Below are 21,866 nucleotides of genomic sequence, written 5' to 3'. Positions count from 1 at the left end.
TAAGACTCAGAGATGAGCCCTGCTAAGGCACTCTTAACAATGCAGTTTCCTGAATTCAATTCCATGCACTTGCTAGTGCAGTTAGAGTTTGTGCACTGAAGAGATCAACTTGAAGCAAGCCTGCTTCCTACTTCTAACACACTAACAGGCAGCTGCATACCTCTTAAGCTGATCACTTTCTCAAAGTGAAGTCTTAACTGTCAGAAGTTTGCTACTAATCCAGCACAAAGCACATACAACAGTGACAGATAACTGAAAGAAAACAACTCACAGCAACTAGACCACCTTACTGGAAAGAATGCAAGAAACAACATTAGAATTAAAATAATTTTATTTCAATGTACATGAACTGAAATAAAATATAATAATTATTGTTTAAACCTACTTGCAGGGTTATATTGCTGGGCTGGCCCAATGGCATTCTCCACTACAAGGCAGCAAGAACTAACTAGACCCACTTAGTTGTTTTTTTTTAGGGGGGCCAATTCAAAGCATCACCTTAAAAAGAGTCCTCCAGCCCACAGCAAACCATGACATTGAAAATGAAAAGAATCAGTCAACTCCTCACCTAGTCATAAAATTTATATCACGTTCCAAAAAAAGCTCTCCCTTGAAAATTCAGTCCGTTACTGAAGAAACAGTACACAGTAGGCTGGGTTGTACCTAAACAGGTCGAGGTTTCTCCCAAATCCCCTTTTCTAGCCTACTCTCTTGTATAAATGATCTGCTAAAAAAACTCACACATTCAAAACCATGTAATCATACAAATCTGTTTTACAGCTTACAGTGCAATGTAGTTAAGTTATGCAATGCCATGATATGGCACCATAAGGTAAGCAATCCTCTGTTCAAGTGTACAATTCCTGTACCAATAACTTGTGGTACTTTACTGAGTACAGTTACAGAACTGAAAGATGAACAGATAGAGAAAAATCTTAAAATTGCTTCTTGTCTCCTTTAATGAAGAAAATGAGGAAAAAAAAGGAACTTAAATGCAATGAAAGCAATAGGAAGTAGTTCTTTACACAACACAGTTAAATTGTGGGCTCCTTGCCAAACGATGTGGAAGCTGGAAAGATGTAATGAGGATTAAAAAAGATTTTTTTCCTTTTTACCCCACAAACATTTTCAGACAGAGCTCCCCAAACCACGGACTGCTCGAACTATTTTCTGGGGAAGCATCGCTATCTGCTTACCCTGTTTCCACCCTTCCTTGTGCATCTGCTTTTGGCCACTGAGACTGGATATTGGGCCTTTGGTCTGAGTTGGTACAGCTGTTCCTAACAGTTACTTCACAACATTTCATAAATGTACAGTTAGAGTTCATTGTTTGCAACACATGATTTAGTCAGGACTTAGATTTTTGTGTTACAAATGACTTCCAAAAGAGGAAAAAAAAATATTTAAGCTCTCTTCTGATATGACCCAGTTGTATAAAACTGCATAGAAAAGTGAGTATTATGCAGAGATGTAATGAAAAGCAGTAAGATTTATAAAAATCATTCATAAAAATGTACCAAGCATAAATAAAACATGATTTATAGAGTTAGCTGTTCTAGTCATCATCGGAATCCGAATCGTATTTCTTCCCTCTGATGGTCTTCTTATCCAACTTTGTAAAGCTTGTTCCAAACTTCTGGCTTTGAAAAGGTGGCTCCATCAAGTTTCCACTAGAAGAAATGGGAAGTGTTGATTAAAGCTATATTTAAGCAGGCAGAAAATAGCATCTTCAGCTACCTGTTCCTCCAGAAAAAAAAACCAAACAGGAGTGAACACAACACCTGCTCCCTAAAGCCACCCTGAGTAGCACTGTGCAATTGCTAGCAGAGCAAATCCTTAACTGATACTGCACAGCCTAGTAGTGCATGGAAGAACACACACCTCAGTGTGCACATATGACCTTGTAGGGGTCTCCTCACTAGTGTGTGGGGTGTAGAGGATAAAAGCTGGGAACAGCTTGCTTTGTGCTATTACGTGTCCACACAGTGCTGGAGCTCCCACATTTCCTACAGCAGAGGTGTGCAAGGAGGGGAATCCTCACTCCCTTGCTCAGACAAGGGTGTAGGTGCCTTTAATTCACAGGACCTGCAAGAGGTCTGCATGCCAGCATTAGGGAGTGAGCAATTAGAACATTCTGGAATTAGCTACAGAAAGCTGTTCAAAAATTTGTTATTAACACTTTGTAAATAACATGTTGGAGCTGTCAATCCTAAATACAAAAGTTCACTGACTGTTAGTTAATTACATGTCAGTAATTAGTCAATACACCATCTGAATCCTGATCTTGCTCAAATCAATGTGGCTAGAACAGTTTTCCTCCTCCATACAGCATATCCTTTCACCATCTGTTATCCCAGATACACTGAAGGAAAAAAACCCACAAAAAAATCCCAACACCTGCATTCAGACTGATGAGGAATTCCAGGGAGTGGGATGCTGTTTCTGTGTGGCTCTGAATGCATTTATAAATGGACATGTCCAAGAATGAGCTCCTGGGCTGCACAGATATAGTGGTGCACTTTGCAAAGCCAGGGTACCAAACTCAGAATGTGGATAAAAAGGAACAAAACGTTTTACTAGAAGCAGAACACACTGTGCTATGAGTCAAGTAGAAAGTAAAATTATTAGTGAGCCAATGTACTAAAAATTGAGCAAACTCAGCACAGCTTGGTACAATTGCACAGAACTGGTTCTCCTGTAAAGGGATGCTGCTGTCTAGAACATATATCCACGCTGCCAGAGTACACTGGTGAAATAACTGGATTAACCTCACTCGCACCTTAAGCATACAGTGTATCAGTTAAAGTTACAAACGTTTAGATTCTTGTCTGCAAGCACATTCTTGAATAGTGTCTAAAAACAAAGCAAACAAAACTGCTAATTACCTGTAATTAATTATGTCTGCACAGCCTAGTCTCCATTCTAAGGTCTCTGTAGTGAAGTCATCAGTGTTGCCAAGATCAGTGAAGCCAACAATGTAGTCTTGTGATTTTCCATCTTTTATTAGTGCTACAGTGGGAATGACTTTGATGCGCAGTCTCTCACACAAGAAAGGAGATTTTTCTGCATTTAACTTCAAGAATTTTGTCTCGACGTGTTTTTTTGCCAATACAGTCAAATGCTTGTCCATTATTTGACACCTGTGCAAAAAAATACAAGAAACATTAGTATCAATGAGGCAACAAACACTTATTAGGAAGAGTAACAGTAAAAAGCTATTTATATTGTGTTGCTTCTTTAAAATTAAAAATTTAGTTCCAAGAGGAGCTGTGTTTAAAGGGATGCCAGACCTAACAACACCCTGGAGCACCTTTATTAAGTAATTACATCATGCATTTCTATTGTTTCTTCTTAATTATACACGCAATCCCCCAGGCACCAGGAAAGCCTCTTTCACTTTTGAAGGCTTGTATTTATTGATGAAATTTCCTTCTGATCTATACATCCCTCCTGCCTTAGCTTCATTGCCCATGTGCTCAAAAAACTCAGTGATAAACTTTATGACTCCATAAAAGTCACTGCCTCTAATGCTGAGGTAACTCACAGCAACTCACTGTACAGAAAGAAACATATTTGCACATAGTCCTTCATTAGTGGCAAAGGCAAATATTTCACTTCTCTGTGTCAAAGTAATAAACATGAAAATTATCGTTTCTCAGCTAAGGGACAGTAATATGAACTGCTCAAATTACTTCTCAGATGGCAGAGAGATACAGACTTGTCACCTGCAATCTCCACATTCTGAGTTTTCTTCCTGGATTGGTTTGTCTCCACTGCACAAAATCTGCCATGTGACTGTCCTTTAACTAAAGGGGAGGGCTGAGTAGATCAGAAAGCTGAAGTGGACAAGGATAAAAGCAACTTGATAACACAGATGGTAAATCTGATCCACTAGCTTCAGGCTGGTTGTCAGCATTACATGTTTCACTAAGAACTTCAGAGAAAGTTTCCTCTTTCTGTCTGAAGCTACACATGTAATTGTTTCAAAAAACAACAAAAACAGATTACCCACACCTGTTTTAAGCTACTTATTAAGATATAGGTATTTTTGTTTAGTAAACACTGCTTCAGACACTTAAAATGTTTTGGTTGGAAGGGACTTCAAAGACCATCCAGTTCCAACTCCCCTGCCATGGGCATGGATGCTTTCCACTATACCAGGTTGCCCAAAGTCACAACTAAACTGGCCTCAAACATCTCCAGGGATGAGACATCCATGGCTTTTCCCCATCTTTCATGCATGCCCCCTTCAAATGCTGGAAGGCTGCTCTAAGGTCTCCCCAGAGCCTTCTCTTCTCCAGGCTGAACAACCCCAACCCTCACAGCCTATCTTCACAGCAGAGGTATTCCTGCCTTCTGATGACCCTTTGCGGCCTTCTCTGGACCCAACAGCTTCAAGTCCTTCTTGTGCAGGGGACCCCAGAGCTTAACGCAGTACTGCAGGGTCACTTAAGAAAGTCAGGAAAGCACTTTCAATGTTACTACCTCTTTATTTTACTCAGAAAACCTAAGATGCAAATGCCTCACAGCATAATCTGGATTCGACCTTTTTCTATTTTTCATATTGAAGCTGTTTCAGTTCATGTTCCATATTCAGACAGAACATGGGGAAAAAGATAGGACAACTGGCTTCTCCTTCAACAAACAGTGCCATCTGCAATTGCACTTCAACAGAAGGCATTGAGATAAACCACCCAGAAAAAGCTTACAACTCAGAACATCTGAAAATCCTCCACAGCAATGGAAGATCCTACTTTAGGTTCCTATTCTGAGTCAGGACACTTACTCAAATCTAGGTCTCCCCCAGTCTAAAGTGACATAATCATGACAGTACAGGCCCAATGAGAAAGCAGCTGTAACTAGTATCCAGAATCCCTTTCAAAGTCAAAACCTTTAATTCTGAAGATGCCTACAGAAGTTCTTGTTTATATTCTGATTATGTTTGCCAGAACTACCCAGAATATCTCCATCTAGATTAATGAAAGTGTTCATTCTGAAGTTGCTACTCATTAAATTCAGAGAGCTGGTTCCCTCAAACTAAATCAACAACGACTCAATGGGAAGGAAGCAAGAATTGGAAAATTGTGAAATTTGCATACTCCTAAAAACCTGAATTTACTTAGGCTTTTTTAAAAAGTGTTTTTATAAACATCAATAAAGAAGCTGTTTCTTGAACATTGGTTATTTACTATACCTGAAAGTTGTATCTCTATAGAAATGGCAAACCACATTTTTACTTTCTTTGACTTCTTGGAAAAAGTCTCTCTCACTTGGGATTTCTCTGTATTCTCCATGTCCTTTAGAAAGCCACTCCTTAGGAAAAACAAAAGGAAATAATTAGTACAGACTTAGTTAGCCCTGAATCTGTTTTGCAAGCACGATGGCTTTTAAGAACCAAAAACAACCAACCAACCAAAAAAGGGCCTTCAGTGGAAGCCCATTTCATACAGTAACAGGTAGAAGGAAAAAAAAGAGACTTTCCTGCTCCTTTTCAAAACATGCAAATGCCACCAGTACTTCTAGATTGCCTCTTCCTCAACATCAGGGAGGTGGCTGAGCTGTAAGGTACCTTGCATATTTGTAAACACAAGTTGTTCTAAATGGTTTGTGCATGAAGAACTTGTCTAAAACTGATTCAGGTTATGATAGGTGTTAAAATGAATTTCTTCCTATCTTTCTCTCCAAAAACAACCTAGGTAGAAAAGACTGCAAAATATAGTGTTCATCTCCTGAAAACAGACTGGTGGTATCTTGGAAAGAATCAGACTTCCAAGAAAATCATTCAGAGCACAGGCATGCGTATAATTACTCACAAAACATACAGAGAAATAGAATTTCACAAGCTAATGTTCACAGGCACCTTCCGAGTCTGCTTGATTACATGTTCAATTAGTTTGGGAAAAGTGGATCTTCGTTCAAAGTATACAGTTATGGGGGAAAAAAACCCCACAAAAACAGCTTCCATGATGCTGAAAATTAATTATAGTGCATTAGGAAGAAATTCTTCACTGTGAGAATGATGAGACAGTGGTACAGGCTGCCCAGATGGCCCACTCTGGGAAGTGGGCAAGGTAAGGTTGGATAGGTCCCTGGGCAGCCTGATCTACTGCGAGTTGTCCCTGCACACAGCAAGATGCTTGGACTAGATGGCCTTTAAAGGTCCCTTCCAACCTAAACCATTCCACAGTTCTATGACAAAAACAAACCAACCAAACAAAACCCAACCTACAACTATAATCGTACGAAGAAATCATCACAATTCAAATGAAGGTCTGACTTATTTTACCAGAATAGCATGGGGCATCTTACTTCTTACTCAGTAAGAAACTACTTCAAAACTGCATTTGAAAATGCAAGAGAACAGTGACATAAGATCAACTGATAGAAGTACATCTTGCATGAGAACTTCCACATGCCCAAATCTAAGAAAGCCCAAGTGTCATGACTTTCAAAAAGGAAAACACTAGAACAAAATATAGCTGTTAAAGATAAACAAATAGTGTAACATTTTTTCTGTTTCCACGTGTGGAGAATCGAAGCCAATAACACTGCCTCTCCTCCAGCACTCCAACCATTCGACATTTTACTGCACTCCCAGTTCCAAACACGGCACAAGCCACCACAGCCAAAGGATCTCCTCTCAACCCAGTCACCTTCATCCTGACCAGATCTATTTATTTTCTCAGATTAGCAAGAAGTTAAGAAACCTACAGCTTCCCTACTTAGAATTCAGGTCTTATACCATATGTCACAGAAACATAGGAATTGGAAGGGACCTCTGGAGATCCTAAATCCAACCCCCTACTAAAGCAAGTTTGACTACAGAGGAAAGTCTCCAGGCAGGTTTTGAATATCTCCAGAGAAGGAGACTTCCCAGCCACTTAGAACAGCTTATTTCAGTGCTCTGTCACCCAGAAAGTGAAGAGGTTTTTTTGTTCCCCATGTTCACACAGAACTTCCTGCATTCCAGTTTGTGCCTGCTGCCCCTTGTCTTGGACTTGCCAGTGGGCACCACTGAAGTCCAGGGTTGCAATTCCACTTATCACTCTGCTTCTTCCACACAAGATCCTGAACTCCACCACCTCGTGGTCACTGCAGCAAAGGTCACCTCCAGCCTTCACATCCCCAGCCAAAGCTTTTTTGTCCAGTAACACACACCTTGTTGCCTTCTCCACTACCTGTGTCAGAAAGCTACCATCAACACTTTACATGAACCTCCTGGACTGCACCTGCCTGTCTGTGCTTCTTTTTGATGTCCACTGCAGGCTGTCAGCACAGTTTCTCCTTGCAAGCCCTGGTCATGTTTCTATAGCTGTAAGAGCTTTATCTCTTTTTTGCTTGTAAAGGGTGGGGACAGAACTGGAGTCCTGCTTTTGTGGGTCCAGGGACCAAGGAGTGCTCCCAACCATGCCCACACTCCCTCAGCTGCTCTCACGAGGGCTGGAGACTCCTGGCATCTCCCTCCTTGTCTTGGGGTCTCCCCAGTTTCATGATCCCCTTCGCACACCGCAATTCCCACTTTGCTGGGGAACATGCCTACTGGAGGTGATCACTTCCGAGAGTACATTACTAAAACTTTCTGTTTTCAGAAAGAGATATGCTAAAGAAGACTTCTGGGGGAGCATGAAGAACCACAGTTAAGCAAGACATGCTAGGAAACAAAGCAGAATTTTTTCCTGCAAGAAGAAATGAAAAGTCAAACACAGCCAACATTTCATTAGACTAGAAGAAGCAGGACAAGTTTCCTAGAATAAAGGAAGACTCTACATCATTATTCTACAAAATATCACACCTAAATAAAATTCTCCAGAATCTGGAAACATAAGGAACACCAAAGACTCATGGTTAGGTTGTCTGCAAGGCTTAACTTTCAGACAGCAACATTCACTAACAATTACACATTGAAATCTTTGTACTAAACTCCTTATCCCACCCTTCTTGTAAGACAATCACAGATTCTCTTCTGACTGAATATTCCAAATCATGCAATGCATGGACAGATGCTTAATTTCCTAAATAATTTAAAATCACTAAATACAGAAAACTGAGAGGAAAAAAACCCAAACCAAAACAAAAAACCTTAGTTCACACAATTTTCCTAGGATTTCCAAAAAGCCTGTTATATACTGTACAAACAAAAGCCTATGTTAGTGTAAGAATTACTTGTTTCTGCTGCTGGGCCTTTTTCAGTGCTTCAAGCCTCCTTTGTTTCAGGCGTTCCAACTCATCTTCATCCATTTGGTCAAGCTTCTGCATTTCAGCATCTAGATGTTCTTCCACTACCTTGGCAGTCTGAAGTATTTCATTCTCCAGAACTTTCTGAAGTATCTCAACAGATGTATCAGCAGTCATCTTCAAGGACAAAGTGATCTCTTCAGAGCTGCTGAAATAAGGATGCCTGGCATTAAGGTCTGAGCACTTTTAACTGAAAGCCATACAGATACAAAATGTTACACTGTTTAAAGGTAGAGTACACATTTATTTTCTACATTGCAACAGTAATAAGTAGAAACAGTTTAGTTTCTACATAGCAACAAAGATTCCAGTCAAGTCCTATTCTCCCCACACCAGATCCAGGTTCAGATGGTGTGCAGGAACATGAAATCACTAGTCAATATAAAGCAGTAAAATGAATCAGTTGCAAGGGAACAGTCATCCTGAACCATATCGATATGCCTTTAATTAATATCTTTTAACTAGAATATGAAATCAGAAAGCTCCAGCTTGCTAGAAGGACATATAAGACATCTCAGAATTATTCTAAGCAGTGCTCAGTGTTAGCTTTCAGTAGTTTAAATGCAATTACTTTAAGTACTTGATGCATATTAATGTATTTAAACCCAAATTAACATCCCTCCCCCTCAGCCAAAAGGAAAAGCACTCAACAGCAGTTGCTTTAAGTAAATACATTGCTTCAATTAATTAAAGATAGCTGCTAGTGCAAGCATCACCTTATGGCAGTCAGGGAAAGGATTTAAGAAAGTTCAACAACCACCACCTAATGCTGCATGAAGAAACACAGCTAAAATTATTTTCTGTAAGATTTCTCCTCTCATAACATTTCAAAAGGCAAAAAATATTGAGACCAGTGTACACCAAGAGGTGGGGGAATCACAAAGAATCACAGAATTGTAGGGGTTGGAAGGGACCTCTAGAGGAGTCCAACCCCCTGCCAAAGCAGCTCCCTAGCCCAGGTTGCACAGGTAGGCGTCCAGGTGGGTCTGGAACGTCTCCAGGGAAGGAGACTCCACCACCTCTCTGTGCAGCTGTGCCACTGCTCTGTCACTGCACTGTCAAGAAGTTCTTATGCACAACTGTGTGGAACTTCCTATGCTTCAGTTTGTGGCCATTTCCCCTTGTCCTATCTCCGCACACTGCTGAGAAGAGTCCAGCCTCATCCCTTTGCCTCTCACTCCTTAGATATTTATAGACATGGATCAGATCCCCTCTGAGTCTTCTTTTTTCAAGGCTGAACAGACCCAGGTCTCAACTTCCACCTTGCACAACAAAAAACTGTTACTGTAGTGAGTAGCAGTTTTAAAAGAAAAACACAGAGACAGAACAAAGTCACCCTCACTGGCTTCTTCAGGCACAGGCAACGATTTGGTGTGCCAGAGCTAGGTTCCAGAGTACTCTCAGCTATTGATTTTGCACAGCGTACCGGTGCCTCTGGCATCCAGAACACCTTGCACATCGAGGCAAGAACGCATTTTAAGCCCCGATGGGCAAAGCACCAACGCCGTGGCAGTACTCCAAGTTCAATGCACCGTCAGCTCCGTTGCACGGATGCCACGTTAGATTCACGCCGCAGGGAGAGCCGCGCTGCTCTGCAGCACCCAACCTCGAGCCTTTGTTATTTCCCGTATGCATCTCGGGGTGGGGGATTAAGCAGTTCACCGGCACAGAGCAGAGAGACATCTTCAGGAGAGGGGCGAAGGCGAGCTCCGTGCCGCTGAAATGCCACCGTCCCGCCCTCCGAAGGAACAGAAACACGGCCGCCCCACACCGCAGCTCGACCTCCCCGCGGGCCGCCGGCTCTCCCAGCAAGCAGTCCCACAGCAGAAGCCGCGCCCGTAGGAGGGCAGCATGGGCAGAGCCGCAGCCCCGCAGGGCCAGGACGCACCGGCGCGGCCGTTACAGCTCCTGCCCGCCCATCTCCCCGGGGGCCCAGTTCCCGGTAAGCCCAGCAACGGCCCTAAGAACTGCTTCATCCGCCCCACAAATAACCACCGGCACTCACCCGCTCCACCGACGCAACGCCACTCCCCTCGCCCCACTCCCGTCACGCTCTGCAAGAGTCTCGCGAGAGCAGGGACGTTACAATGGGAGGGGGCGGGACAAGCTGCCTCTCCGGTGCCTCATTGGTCAGAACGGCGGACGCGGAAGTTACGGTGCCAACGCGCGTGCGCCGTGCGAGTGGTGGTAGTGGGGTGTGTGTCTCGCGGTGGCTGTTGTCGGGCGGCTGAGGGAGCGGTCGTGCGCTTCTCGGGGCCTCCCGCCCGGGCCGAGGCGTGTGGAGCGCGGCGGGAGCGTCACGACCGGGAGCCGCCGGTTTCGGCCCGCGCGATCGTTGCCGTGAGGTGAGGGAGGCCCCCAAGCGTTGGCTCCGCGCTCCGGGAGCGAGAGGTGTGGCTCCGGCAGCCCCGCGGGTAGTGTTGACGGGGTATTAAAGTGTGCTTAAAAATAAAAAAGCGTTGTGCTCTTTTTATTTCCTGGAAACGTGACCGTGCCGTGCCGAGCTGCGCGGCTCCGCTGCACGTGGGCCGATAACGCTCGGAGCGCAGCGCGAGGCCGCCGTTCCGCCCTCCGGCCGGCAGGGGGCGCTCTCGGCGGAGGGCTCCGTACGTGCCGGCGCGGGGCAGGCTGGGACGGCGCGGCGGGGGCGGGGCGGGCGGCTCGCCGTATGCACGGGGCTGCGCGCGGGTGCGAGCGGCCGGGCAGCGCTGAGACGGGCGACGAGCCGTGGGGCCGCCGCCATGGGCAAGAAGCAGAAGAACAAGAACGAAGACAGGTAGGGCGGCGGCGGTGGGGCCACGCGGTCGCTTCCCGGGAGCATGTCAGAGGTAGCGAGCGCCGGTGTGGCGGCGCTGAGTCAGGCCCTGCCGGGGCTCGAGGCCTCGCTGGGCCCGGGCGGCTGAGGTGGGGCGGGCCGCGCTGGGGAGCGGTGGCCGCGCGGCCTGTCGCCTTCCCCAGGCCCGTTCCCGGGGGGCCGGCTCTCGGTCGCCGGCTAAAAGTAGCGCCTGGGCCCGGCTGCGGTTGTCGGTGGGCTCCCTGCGGCGCTGAGGTGTGGGGCAGCGCATGGGGTGCCTGCCCCGGCTGTGGGCTCGGGCCATGAGGGGCTCTCCTTGAGGCGGTTATCGTGAACCGCTGACTGAATAACGACAGGTATGTGCGTTTCAGGACAGAGCGTGCTGTTACTTGTCACTATAAAGTAGTAATGAAAACGTTTACTATCAGTCCAGAGCGTGCTTTGGGTTGTTAATGCTGACACAGAGTTTAAATGAAAACTGTCCTCTTAAAGAATGCATGAACTTGAGACTGTACAGTTCCTTTTCCTTACCTGGACTGTTCACTCTGTGTGTTCCTCTGGAGCCATTAAATGTGTATTTTCACATAAGTGCCATCATGAAATCCATGTCATAAACTGTCATTTATGGCACTCATCCTCTCTGTCTTTTCTGGTTTTAACATGGACACTTGTTTTTACATTAATAACCTGTACTCTTATTTCCTTTTTCTCTACTCATGTGCATAATGCGTTAAGGCATTAAGGAAAACATTAGTTATTGCATATTCTTAACATGATCTGATGGGTGGCAATCCTGCTTACAGCAGGAGGTTGGAATTGCATGGTTTTTAAGGCCCCTTCCAACCCAAGCCATTCTGCAATTCCATGTTTTTATGATTTATTAATCTAAGGCTTATACAACTTTATGTTTTCTGGTACTTCAGGGACAATATGTGTTTTGCTAGCAAAGGTTGATCTTGTTTAACTATTTTTCTGTCACGCCTTTTGCCATACCACACGTGCTGCTTTGTAATGCCTGCTATTACAGCTTATTTCTTGGGCTATATTTCACAGGTGTGTCTAAGGAGCAGCTCTGGCAAGGGGATGACTCAAGTGTCACTTGAGGAGGAAGAAGGAGGGGTTGGAGTTCTGTGCTCTTCAGGAAGGGAGGTCTGATGTGCTCTGTACCTGATATGCTAGGTGTCAGAATCATGCAGAAGCCTTTAGGTGCTGAGGTGCTGTTGTCTTGAGTCCTTTCAGCGATGGTGGGGTGTGTGTGGAGGGGAAGTAAGGGGGTGGAGGGGATCTTGAGAGTCATAGTGCCTACCAGGTATCTTGTTCTCTTCTGTGTGACTGTAAATTATCAGATACCGGCCTCTGTTGGGTGCTAGGTGTAGGATCTCATTTAAGGCTGAACGAAGGAGAAGCCTTCTTGAGGCTTAAGGGAGAAGCCAAAACTTCATTAGAATAGTTGAAACCTTAAACCTAATGTTTTTTAATCCAGATCTGATTGATTGTGAATTAGTTGTGCTTACCATCTCGCTGCTGCAAGTCAGTGTTTACATTCTGAGGGTGGTGAGCTTTTATGGTGAGTGGTCAGTGATAGATGTCCTTAATGTGGGGCAGTGTGGTCATTCATGTTTCATTTTCTTTTTAGGGATGATTTGAGATGCTCTCTGAATGAGACATCTGTTTATGTCCCATGATTTCCCTTTTCTCTGCAGCATCCTGTGTCTCCACCTCCTATGCCTCTGCTTTCATACCAGGCCTATATTTCTCTACTCCACAGCATTTTGTTAGAACTGTAAATCCCTCATTCTTTAACTGCTTATTAGTGCTATCTGTATGAAACCACGGTTGCAGCATGCCAGGGTAAACAAAAGTGAAGCCCAGTAACAGATAGACACCTGGTCATTTAGAGAAGTTGCTGTCGCAGCTAAATCAAGTAACAGTTACAGGCAGTTCAGGAGAAGTTCAGCCAAAGTAAGCCTGAAATACTTTAGTCTTAAGGCCTTGCAGATGCAGCACAAAAGCTTATGAACTGCTGTTAGCAGGGGCAAGAGGTGTTATTGGGCTACAGTTATGTTGCAGCAGGAGGGTTAAGCTGGAGGATGAGTTCAAACAGATGTGTGTTTGATAAGGACATGGCAGTTAGACAGGGTATATCTTGCTGCCAAGAGTTTGAGGGGATGGGAGTGAGGTTGGATCTGGAAAGCTGGCAATGTTTTCAAGTGGGCTCTAGCTGCAGAGGTGCCCCTTCATCTTATGGAGCTGGTTCTGGCTGATCCTGTGAGAACCATGAGTTCCCTCCAGGGAGGGATCATGTATTTGCATCTGTAGCTTCAGGTTAGAACCACCGATCAATCTGCCTTCTGTTCCAATGAAACGAGAGAGGATTGGCTCCCCAGAACCAAAGGCTTCCAGTCAGTTTTGTTTCCCACATATTCAGTTCTGTGCTGTGCTGAGTTATTCATTTCCTTCTTTTCCCCTCTTTCTTTCCGCAGTAACTGCATTTTAGGTAGTCTCTTACATCCCTTTTGGCTGCCTCTCTGAAAGCATACGGTAGCTCAGGGGAAAAACTTGGAATACAGAGGGAGCAAATGGGAAGATGCAGGCAGTATGTTGGTGGTGTGAATATTGCTTTGAGCATTGATGTAACAGAAAGGAGATTTTCTGCTTTTCTGCTGGCTTGCTGAGCAAGTTACAGGAGGTACAAGTCATCTTTACTCTGCTTCTCTCTTTTCTCCTCTCATCCCTGTTGCTTTGACTTCTGTTGTGTAGTTTTCCCTTCGTGTATTACTGCTGAGTGTAGGAGAGTTCATGCTGATTAGTAGTAATGTCTGTCCAGGTAAATGAGGCTGACAAAGAACTTTGGCATGGGAGCAGGCTCTAAGTACACAAGGCTGAGATCCTGAGGGGGGTGATAGCTGTGGTGAGCAGGGAAGGAATGGTAACGTGGGGTCACTGTCTCATTGCTGTCTGAACAGATATACCTTCACATCTGTTTCTACTCTGCCAGCACCTCTGCTATGCTCCTAGGGAATTTATTGACTCTTGCCTTCTGATTTTTGTGCACGTGAAGAACAAATGTGAGTGGTCAGATGGCGTGTTTGCGAGGTGCTTTGTAAAGGTGAGGAGCATTGTGGGTTGTAATTAGCACCTAGGCAATGTGGAAGTTGCTTTGATGGATTCCTCTTATGATTGTGATGATTGCTCATTTTCAAAGGAAACTTCATAGCAAAGCTGTCAATAAAAAAATAAGACATCAGAACTTCCAGACGTTCTGATGGGAGAGTGGGTGTTTTGATGTGTAATCTGGCTCCTAGGAGCGATGTGCTATGTATGAGCTGGTTCTTGGGTAGAGCTGTAATGGCAGAAGGCTCTCCCCTGCTGTTTCTGTGAGATTTGTATAGGAGGATTTTTAAATGTGTGGGAAGAAAGGCTGTTGAAAGCTACAGAACCCTGTGCTTTGAATTCAAACCTCAGACTGCTGTAGATTTCCAAGTGTAAGTGCTGTATACAGTTAAGTTACAGATCATTTCCTGCCTGAAATCTGAATCTTTACATTCTGAGCTTTTCTTGTGTTGTTTTTTTTCCCACCCTCTTCTTCCAGCATAGTCCTCTTTCTTCTTTGCTTCCTTTAGCTTCCAGTATGTAATCTTTAGGTGTGTTTGTTCTTGTGCCCTTTGATACTGTGTGCTGCTGCTGGGGCATACCTCTCTGATCATTCACGCATGTTGCTTTAGAGTGTACAGGTACTGCCAGTGATTCTCCAGCCAAGAATGAACACCACTGCTAAAATAAGACTCACAGGGCAGCTGCTGAAGCTATATATTGCTTCCTGTTCTGCAAATTGAGTTGCTGGCACTGTCTACTAATCATTGTTTGGTCCTTTAAATGAAATCTTCTAAGCGTTGCCTTGGGAAGTTCAGTGAAGGCTGCACAGCCCACAGACACCTGTAGTTTAGAAACGTGTACTCTAGCAAATGTACGATCTCTGTCTCTATCTGCTTCTCAGGAATTGTCCTATCACAAAGCTTTATCAGCTCCAATAAGGACAGCAGCTAAGAAACACCTGAACCTGTTCTGCGCATCTCATCTGGAAGCTGCCAGGGTTTTTACAGGCAGATGGAGTATAATAATGCAACGTAGTTTCTCTGTTTGGGAAATTTATTGGCCTACTCTGTGCAAATATATGTCTGTTCCCATAAAAGCCATGCTTTTTAACACAAGCATTTCACGTTTTTAAGAAAGCTATTCTTATCCATTTTGGTGGATTTCTGTAAAGCAGAGCATCACGTGTGGGCCTGGAGAAAGACTTAAGGGTCTTCAAACGTAATCCTGCTGCTTGTAGCACTGGTTATTTATTCTCCCCATGCAACCATTTAACGTGTGTGTGTGTATGTATATGTCTTTTACAATGAGAGCAGTGAGGCGTTGGCACAGGTTGCCCAGAGAGGTGGTGGATGCCCCATCCCTGGAGATTTTAAATGCAGGGTTGGATTGGGCCCTGGGCAACCTGATCTAGGTGTAGTCTGTGTTCACTGCAGGGGAGTTGAACTAGGTGACCTTTAAAGGTCCCTTCTGACTCTAAGCATTGTATGATTCTGTGTTTTACAGTGGTCTGGAGATGTGGATGAGCGTGCTGAAATGTATTCCTTTAGATACACGTGGTTAGAGGAAGTGTTTAATTATAGGTAATGTAGGTGGGTATCCTTTGCTTCTCAGAATTGTAAACTAAAATGTATTTTCTGGTGTGGTCTAAACAGTATTTTTGTTTTTCCTACAATGAGAAATAGGTAGGATACAGAAGCAGTGAAAGCAGTGGGCTTGGAGGTAATTCTTGTAGCCTGTGTACTTTTGTAAGCAAACAAAGCCCCAAAGATGTATTTCAGGGAAAACCGAGTGTTACTTCTTTACTCAGTGTTTCATATTCTGTGCTTTTAACCATCTTCTCTTGGGAACTAAGCACTTAAACTGAACTTTGAAGCATTGTTTTCTCCCAGAGCTCTGTGCTGTCAACTGCTAAGTGTGTGATATCTTGGAGAAACGTTCTATCTTGAAGGTTTGCTATGTCTTTGTGGGAATTCTAGGTTGTGGTGTTGTGGTGAGCTTTTTTGTTGTGTCCTGTTGGGCCTTTCTGTTGTGGCTTTCTTTTTTTCTATAGTCTGTTGTGATTAAGAGTGTTCTGTGCCTTTTTCAGAAGGTTTGGTTTAGCTGATAGTTATTCCACTCTTCTTTTTCCGTGGCCAAACTTTAAAGGCTCGTGCCTTCTCTTTCATGTTATCAAATAGAATCATTATCTTCAGAGCCTGACCGAAAAACAATTGCCCTTTTGGTCAGGCTTTGCTTCCTGCTGTCTCATGTAATTAGGTAGCATCACCAGCTTCCTTCATCTTAGCAGGGAAATGAGGAAGGTGCCTTTGCATCATGTGTAGCTCCCTTGGCTTGACTTGGGCTTGCTCTTGCAAGCTGTGCTCTGCAATCATTTCCACTGTATTGAATCCAATGCTGCAGCATTGGCTCATGTCACTGTTACTTGTGTGGGTACCCCTCGCTTCCTGGGAGGAGGGGGTGCAGCTGCTGTGCCCCAGCTTTCCAAAAGTTTTAGGCATATATAATTCACATGTTTTCAGCAGGAGAAACAAGACTGCTTCTTAAAATCTAAAAACTGATATTGGTGGTATTCATCCATTCAGTGATGGGTAAGAATAAGGAAACAGCCCTAACTTTGTTTCCTTGCTTTAGCTAACATTGCTGAGCTAGCAGATCCTTGCATTCTCAGTTTCATAACCCACTTATGTGTGGTGCATGGTTTTGAACAATTAAATAATCACTTCCAAAGTGTTCTGTGCAGTGCAGGGTTTTCAACCTGTTGTTCTGAGAAATGTTTTTTGAAGAGAGAATGCCTATTTATCTCAACACCTGTGAGTAAAACAAGTGCAAGTCTGCCATTCAGCCTTTGTAACTCACTGATTTTTGGAATAAGCTTGTATTTAGAAATGAGTCTCTATTACTGGACTTAGGACCCACATCTACAGAGAGAATGCCTATGAAGTGCTTTATTTGGTCTAAAACTAAGGCAAAACCAGATGCGTGGAAACAGATGGTTCAGCTTCTTTCAGTCCTTTTGAAGCTCAGGTTGTTTTCTTTCTAAGCAAAAGAAAATGACTTAATGACAGCGACGTTCTTTGAGGTTGGCTGGAAGAGCTGGTGCCATGTAAATGATGCAATATCTCCAAAGTTGCCTCAGCAAAAATGTGTCCGGTGGTTATGCAGGAATGTGGGCAGTGAGCTTGCTGTAGTGATGCAACTTTATTGCTATTTTTTTTTCATGCACATGAATGCTTTTTTGTTTCTGGCCTGTTTTAATCATGCAGTGTCTTCTGGCTTTTGAACTTTACAGAGATAGCTTTAAACTGACCCTAATGAAAATCTTTTAGCATAATTTTACTTACCCTCTTGGTTTTACAGTGCAGGCAAGCTTCAGTAGTTACATTTGTGTCCACCAGTGCAGTAGATCCCAAAGCAGTTGTGCTCTTTGGATGCCTGTGTATGCTTTTACTTTGGCAGGAGAGCGTTACCTCCTAAGCTTTGCTTGTGGAGCTTGGTGCTGGCTTGCTAGCTGTGAAAAGGCTTCAACTGAATTCTCTTATTTCTTAAGTTTCGTTTAAGTAATGTGAATAGAGTCAGATTGGGATAAATGAAGGCGACTCAGCTCCTTTGAAAACTGCTGATTAACCCCATTGCTTCACTCTTCCCATTCATGTGTGAATAGTTTTCTCCTTACCTTACCACTGCCATCTCTTGTCTCATAGAGGCACAGTGCCCATCGATAATGAAGTTCTGCTCAGTGTTTGGGAATATGTAGTGTGGGTACTACCGTTGGTGTTCTTAGAGCCATAATTGACTAAGAACTAAGAAAGGAACTTTATAGGATCTTGCAGTTGCAGGCCATTGCATCAGAAAAGGAACTCGCTCCAAAGTCAGAATCGTTTGCCACGTTTTTAACAGCAGCCAAAAGGCACAATGCAACAAACAAAGCAATCAGTACCTTTATAGATGTGCTGTTTTAGCATTTTTCATCTGATATATGTAATAACTGAGCTCATGGGTTTATTTTATTGCTTTTTTTTTCTATATAATTGGGGTTTTAGCCATATTTGTCAGTCCTTTGTTGTAGGAGCAAGAGAAGCACTGGGTTTATCTTTTCCAGACCACACATGTGTCAGTCACAGGGGACTTCCCACTTTTTTTGACTTGATAGCTTGCAACTGTTTGGGATCTGATAAGCAGAAGAGCTGCTGGCTGTCTTCTTGCATGCAACTGAGCCGAGGTAGGTGGCAGCTCTTCATTGATTCCCAGCACTTCTATAACCTTCAGGCTGTAAATGTTTTGCACTTTCTCCTTTAGACAACTTTAGAGATTGTAGTTTTGTTTATCACTGTGTTCAAAGTGGAACACAAGTAGCTTAGATTGGATTTTTGGAGTGTCGCTTTGTCACTGGCCTGACCACACGTGGTTGCAGAATGTCACTGCATTTCCTTTCTTGCTCCTGACTTGCTTAAGTGTCTCAGCATGGTCTGGGAAGATTTGATCCTGCTTAGGTACAGGGTAGCATGCTAGCCCAGCAATTGGCTGGTGGCCCATTGAATATCCAGGAATCTGTTAGCAGCCTTCCTTTTTCCCTGTGCAGTGCAGGTTTTCTACTTTTGTTTGGTATCTGAAATGTAGTGATTGCCATGTCCTTGTTATGGATTACTGCTATCTCCTTTAATTAGCCCAACTGCTGTGTCTTCTCCCAGTGCATAGTTTTGCCCTGTATTAGGCACAGATGCCCTTGGAGGAATGTCTGCAGCCTTTTAATGTTTGGAAAATTGCTTGATTAAGTTTGTACATGGAGTACACATACCTAACTCTTGTTCCTGCTTACTGCTGTTTTAGCATTATTAGAAGTAGGGAGTGTGAGGGAACTGTTTTCATATCTGACAGCAAAAATAGAGGCTGGGGTCAAGGGTATGTGAATAAGAAATGTTTCCTTCTGTCGCTGCTTCAGAAGCAAAGCCAGAGAAACAAGGCAAATGGTCCCTTCTCAGCAGTGCAGTAGTGCTTGGCTCTCAGCTTCATGCTTTCTGGGCCTTTCTGAGGTCAGTGTGCTGAGGGAATATGGGGGTATTTGCGTGGGAACCTGACCAACAGCAGCCCTCTGTCTGGTACTTGTAGGGTTGGGGTAGGACCCTTGCAAAGGCTGAGTGTGGGGTCTGGGGGGAGGGCTGAGACCTTCTGCAGGACTTGGAGGAGGAGGTTCCTGCAAGAGAGCTTGGGTTTCTGAAACATGTGTTTGGGGAGTACTTAAGTTTGTGGGAAAAAGTTTCCTAGGTGCATCTTCCAATGCTGGCGGGAAAGAAGCTCCACTGGATTGTATTTAAATACAGTGTTCCTTGTGCTGTAAGAAATGACTTAACAATCCCCCAATAAAAGGAGGAGGGTACCTTCTCAATCTTCTTTTCCGCTTTACTGTGAAATTCTGGAAGAGTAACACTGAGCCAAGACTAGAATCATGAGAATTCAGAATTCTAATTCTGAATAATGATTAGATTAGATTAGATTGCTGTCAGTGAAACATGTTTCACAATCTTTACCACATCGTTCAGTTTGCTGAAAGCCATGACATTTCAAGATAAGAAATTCAAGGTCAAAGTGGAAATGAACTCTTAGTCATGGAATCCAATGTTAGAACTCTTTCACTTTCCAGTGATGTTCTTGCTTTACAGTTATTAAGAAGAATCATAACTTTATTACCAATGGATGTGTTTTAATTTTACTTTTTACTTCATCCAGACGCAAATGTTTGAAGCCTGCCCTGTCTTGTCCTCGTAAATGGAAGTGTAGTGGGAAAGCATAGATTTCTTGGAAAGCTTTGACTCTTATGCTGTAGAAGCCAAGGTTAGAAAGGGTCTTGTGCTGTATTTATGCCACTGCTGTGAAAGCTGAACAATCTTCATTGTTATTTCTAAGTGTTCTTGCTGGTGAGTGTTAAAGCTTAATGTCTGTGAATTAGTTCTTTCAGTGTTTGATTTCTGATCTTTTTCCCCAAGGAAGTTTCCCTAAGATGGTGTTGAAGAGCACAAGTTAAAAACCAAACAAACCCCGAACAAAAAAAAGAAACCCACCCATGATACGTGTGCCCTGTTTCCCCTCCATAAAATTTGCATCCTGGAAAGCAGTATGTCCCATAAGCGCTCTTTGCTAGCAGCATAAAAAAATGTGGTTATGTTTGAACATACTTTCTGCAAAGTTGTGAGAATATCCACGTGGGTTATGGTGTGCTTAAAGGCTGGCCTCTTTCATGTCTGTGCAGCTGGGCAGGGTCCTGTAATAGTCACTGCGAGTTGTGCAGCAGCGGTCTCTTCAGATTGCTTCCAGCTCACATGAGGCGTGACCACCTCCTTTGACTTAAGGCAGGAGAAGCTAAGTGAGTATACTTAATAAATGGCCATGCTGTGCTTGGTGCAAAAGGAAACATGAGGGGCTGTGCGTGGGTCTGCACACAATGTAGGCGGCTTGAGGTGTAGGGGTGATTGTTGACGTTTTTATTTCAGCTCTCTGTGCTACCCCCGGTGCACAGCCAGAAAAGCTGCATATAAAAACAGCCCTTCAGTGTCAAGTCAACTGTTTTTAAAGTGCTAACGATCCCAAAGTTTATACTTTTTCCCTTTAGGGTATGTGGAGGATTGGTTTAGAAATCTGCATTAACTACTTGAGAGTTACATTTCTGTGAGGTTATTATATTAGTAAATATAATTAAGATTTACTTTTTTCCTCTCTTGACTAGGAGTATATCTCCCTGTCAGTGTGCTGGATGGTGAGGTGCTTCGTTGTACTGCTTTTCATTAGGTTTCTTCTGTCAGTGCAGAAGAAAATTTACAATCTTGAGAACACAAATAATTGTTCTTTAATTAGAAAGGAAACATGCTCTTTCTTGTGCTGTTGTCACAGATGGACAGTTCTGGTGACTTGTTAATGTGAAGTTTTGGGGATAAATTGGGTTTGCAAACGTCAGCATTCACTTAAAACTAAAAATGATTCTCTGATCCCTCACTTTTGCACAGAGACCTACGTATTTCTCCCAAGATTCTGAAATTTGTAATATGTGCATTAGTTTTGGACTTCTCACTACAAGAAAGACATTAAGGCTATGGAGTGCACCCAGAGAAGGGCAATGGAGTTGTGCTGTGTCTGGAGCACAGTGGGGAGTGGCTGAGGGAACTGGGATTGTTCAGCCTGGAGAAAAAGAGGCTCAGGGGAGACCTTATTGTGCTCTACTATGATCTGAAGGGAGGTTGTGGTGAGATGGGGGTCAGCCTCTTATGTAACCAGCAATAGGATGAGAGGGAATTGGCCTCAAGTTGTGCCAGGGGAGGTTCAGGTTGGGTGTTAGGAAACGTTTCTTCTCAGAAATTGAGCAGTGAGGCATTGGCACGGGCTGCACAGGGAGGTGGTGGAGTCACAGACCCTGGAGGTGTTCAAGAGACATTTACATGTTGTGCTGAGGGACATGGATGAATTAATGGTTGGGCTGGATGATCTTGGAGGTCTGGCTGGTATAAGTGGGTGGTAATGATTGAGAGTGAAACTTTGAATCAGTGAATAGTTTTCTGCTTGAATTCCAAAGAGGGTGTTAGCTGAGAGTTAGCTACTAATAAATAGCAGATTAAATGATGAAAAGCAGTCCTTTTTAAAAAACAAAAAACCAAAAACCAAACACTTGCAAGCTGTGGTAAGAGTAGCGTCCTAATGCTTACTTCTTTAATAGGTCTAAAAAACTAAATTTTAAGTGTGAAGGGGGGAATAGGCA

The 21,866-nt window shown here is 43.7% G+C and overlaps 2 protein-coding genes across 2 annotated transcripts in view; one reads left to right on the top strand and one right to left on the bottom strand.

Annotated features, from left to right (window-relative positions):
• Positions 1-313: 313 nt before the first annotated feature.
• TXNDC9 (thioredoxin domain containing 9) lies at positions 314-10,281 on the bottom strand. Its single transcript, XM_065741198.1, has 5 exons — positions 10,241-10,281; positions 8,164-8,380; positions 5,195-5,313; positions 2,886-3,140; positions 314-1,670 (listed from the first exon to the last, which is right to left on the bottom strand). Exons 2-5 carry the CDS (start codon positions 8,350-8,352, stop codon positions 1,556-1,558), a joined length of 678 nt encoding a protein of 225 aa, XP_065597270.1. The 5' UTR covers positions 8,353-8,380; positions 10,241-10,281; the 3' UTR covers positions 314-1,555.
• A 595-nt stretch (positions 10,282-10,876) lies between these two features.
• The window catches only part of EIF5B (eukaryotic translation initiation factor 5B), a 29,662-nt gene continuing 18,672 nt past the window's right edge, over positions 10,877-21,866 (top strand). Inside the window, exon 1 of the mRNA XM_065741177.1 lies at positions 10,877-11,011. Coding sequence (XP_065597249.1) covers positions 10,977-11,011 — 35 coding nt within the window. The 5' untranslated portion in view covers positions 10,877-10,976. The remainder of the gene's footprint in view (positions 11,012-21,866) is intronic.

This window comes from Cyrtonyx montezumae, unplaced genomic scaffold, assembly GCF_038088225.1.
Source record: "Cyrtonyx montezumae isolate F1298 unplaced genomic scaffold, pur_monq_1.0 scaffold_3, whole genome shotgun sequence".
NCBI lineage: Eukaryota > Metazoa > Chordata > Aves > Galliformes > Odontophoridae > Cyrtonyx > Cyrtonyx montezumae.
The sequence above is the reverse complement of the archived record's forward strand: the minus strand, read 5'-3'. Positions and strand labels throughout refer to the sequence as shown.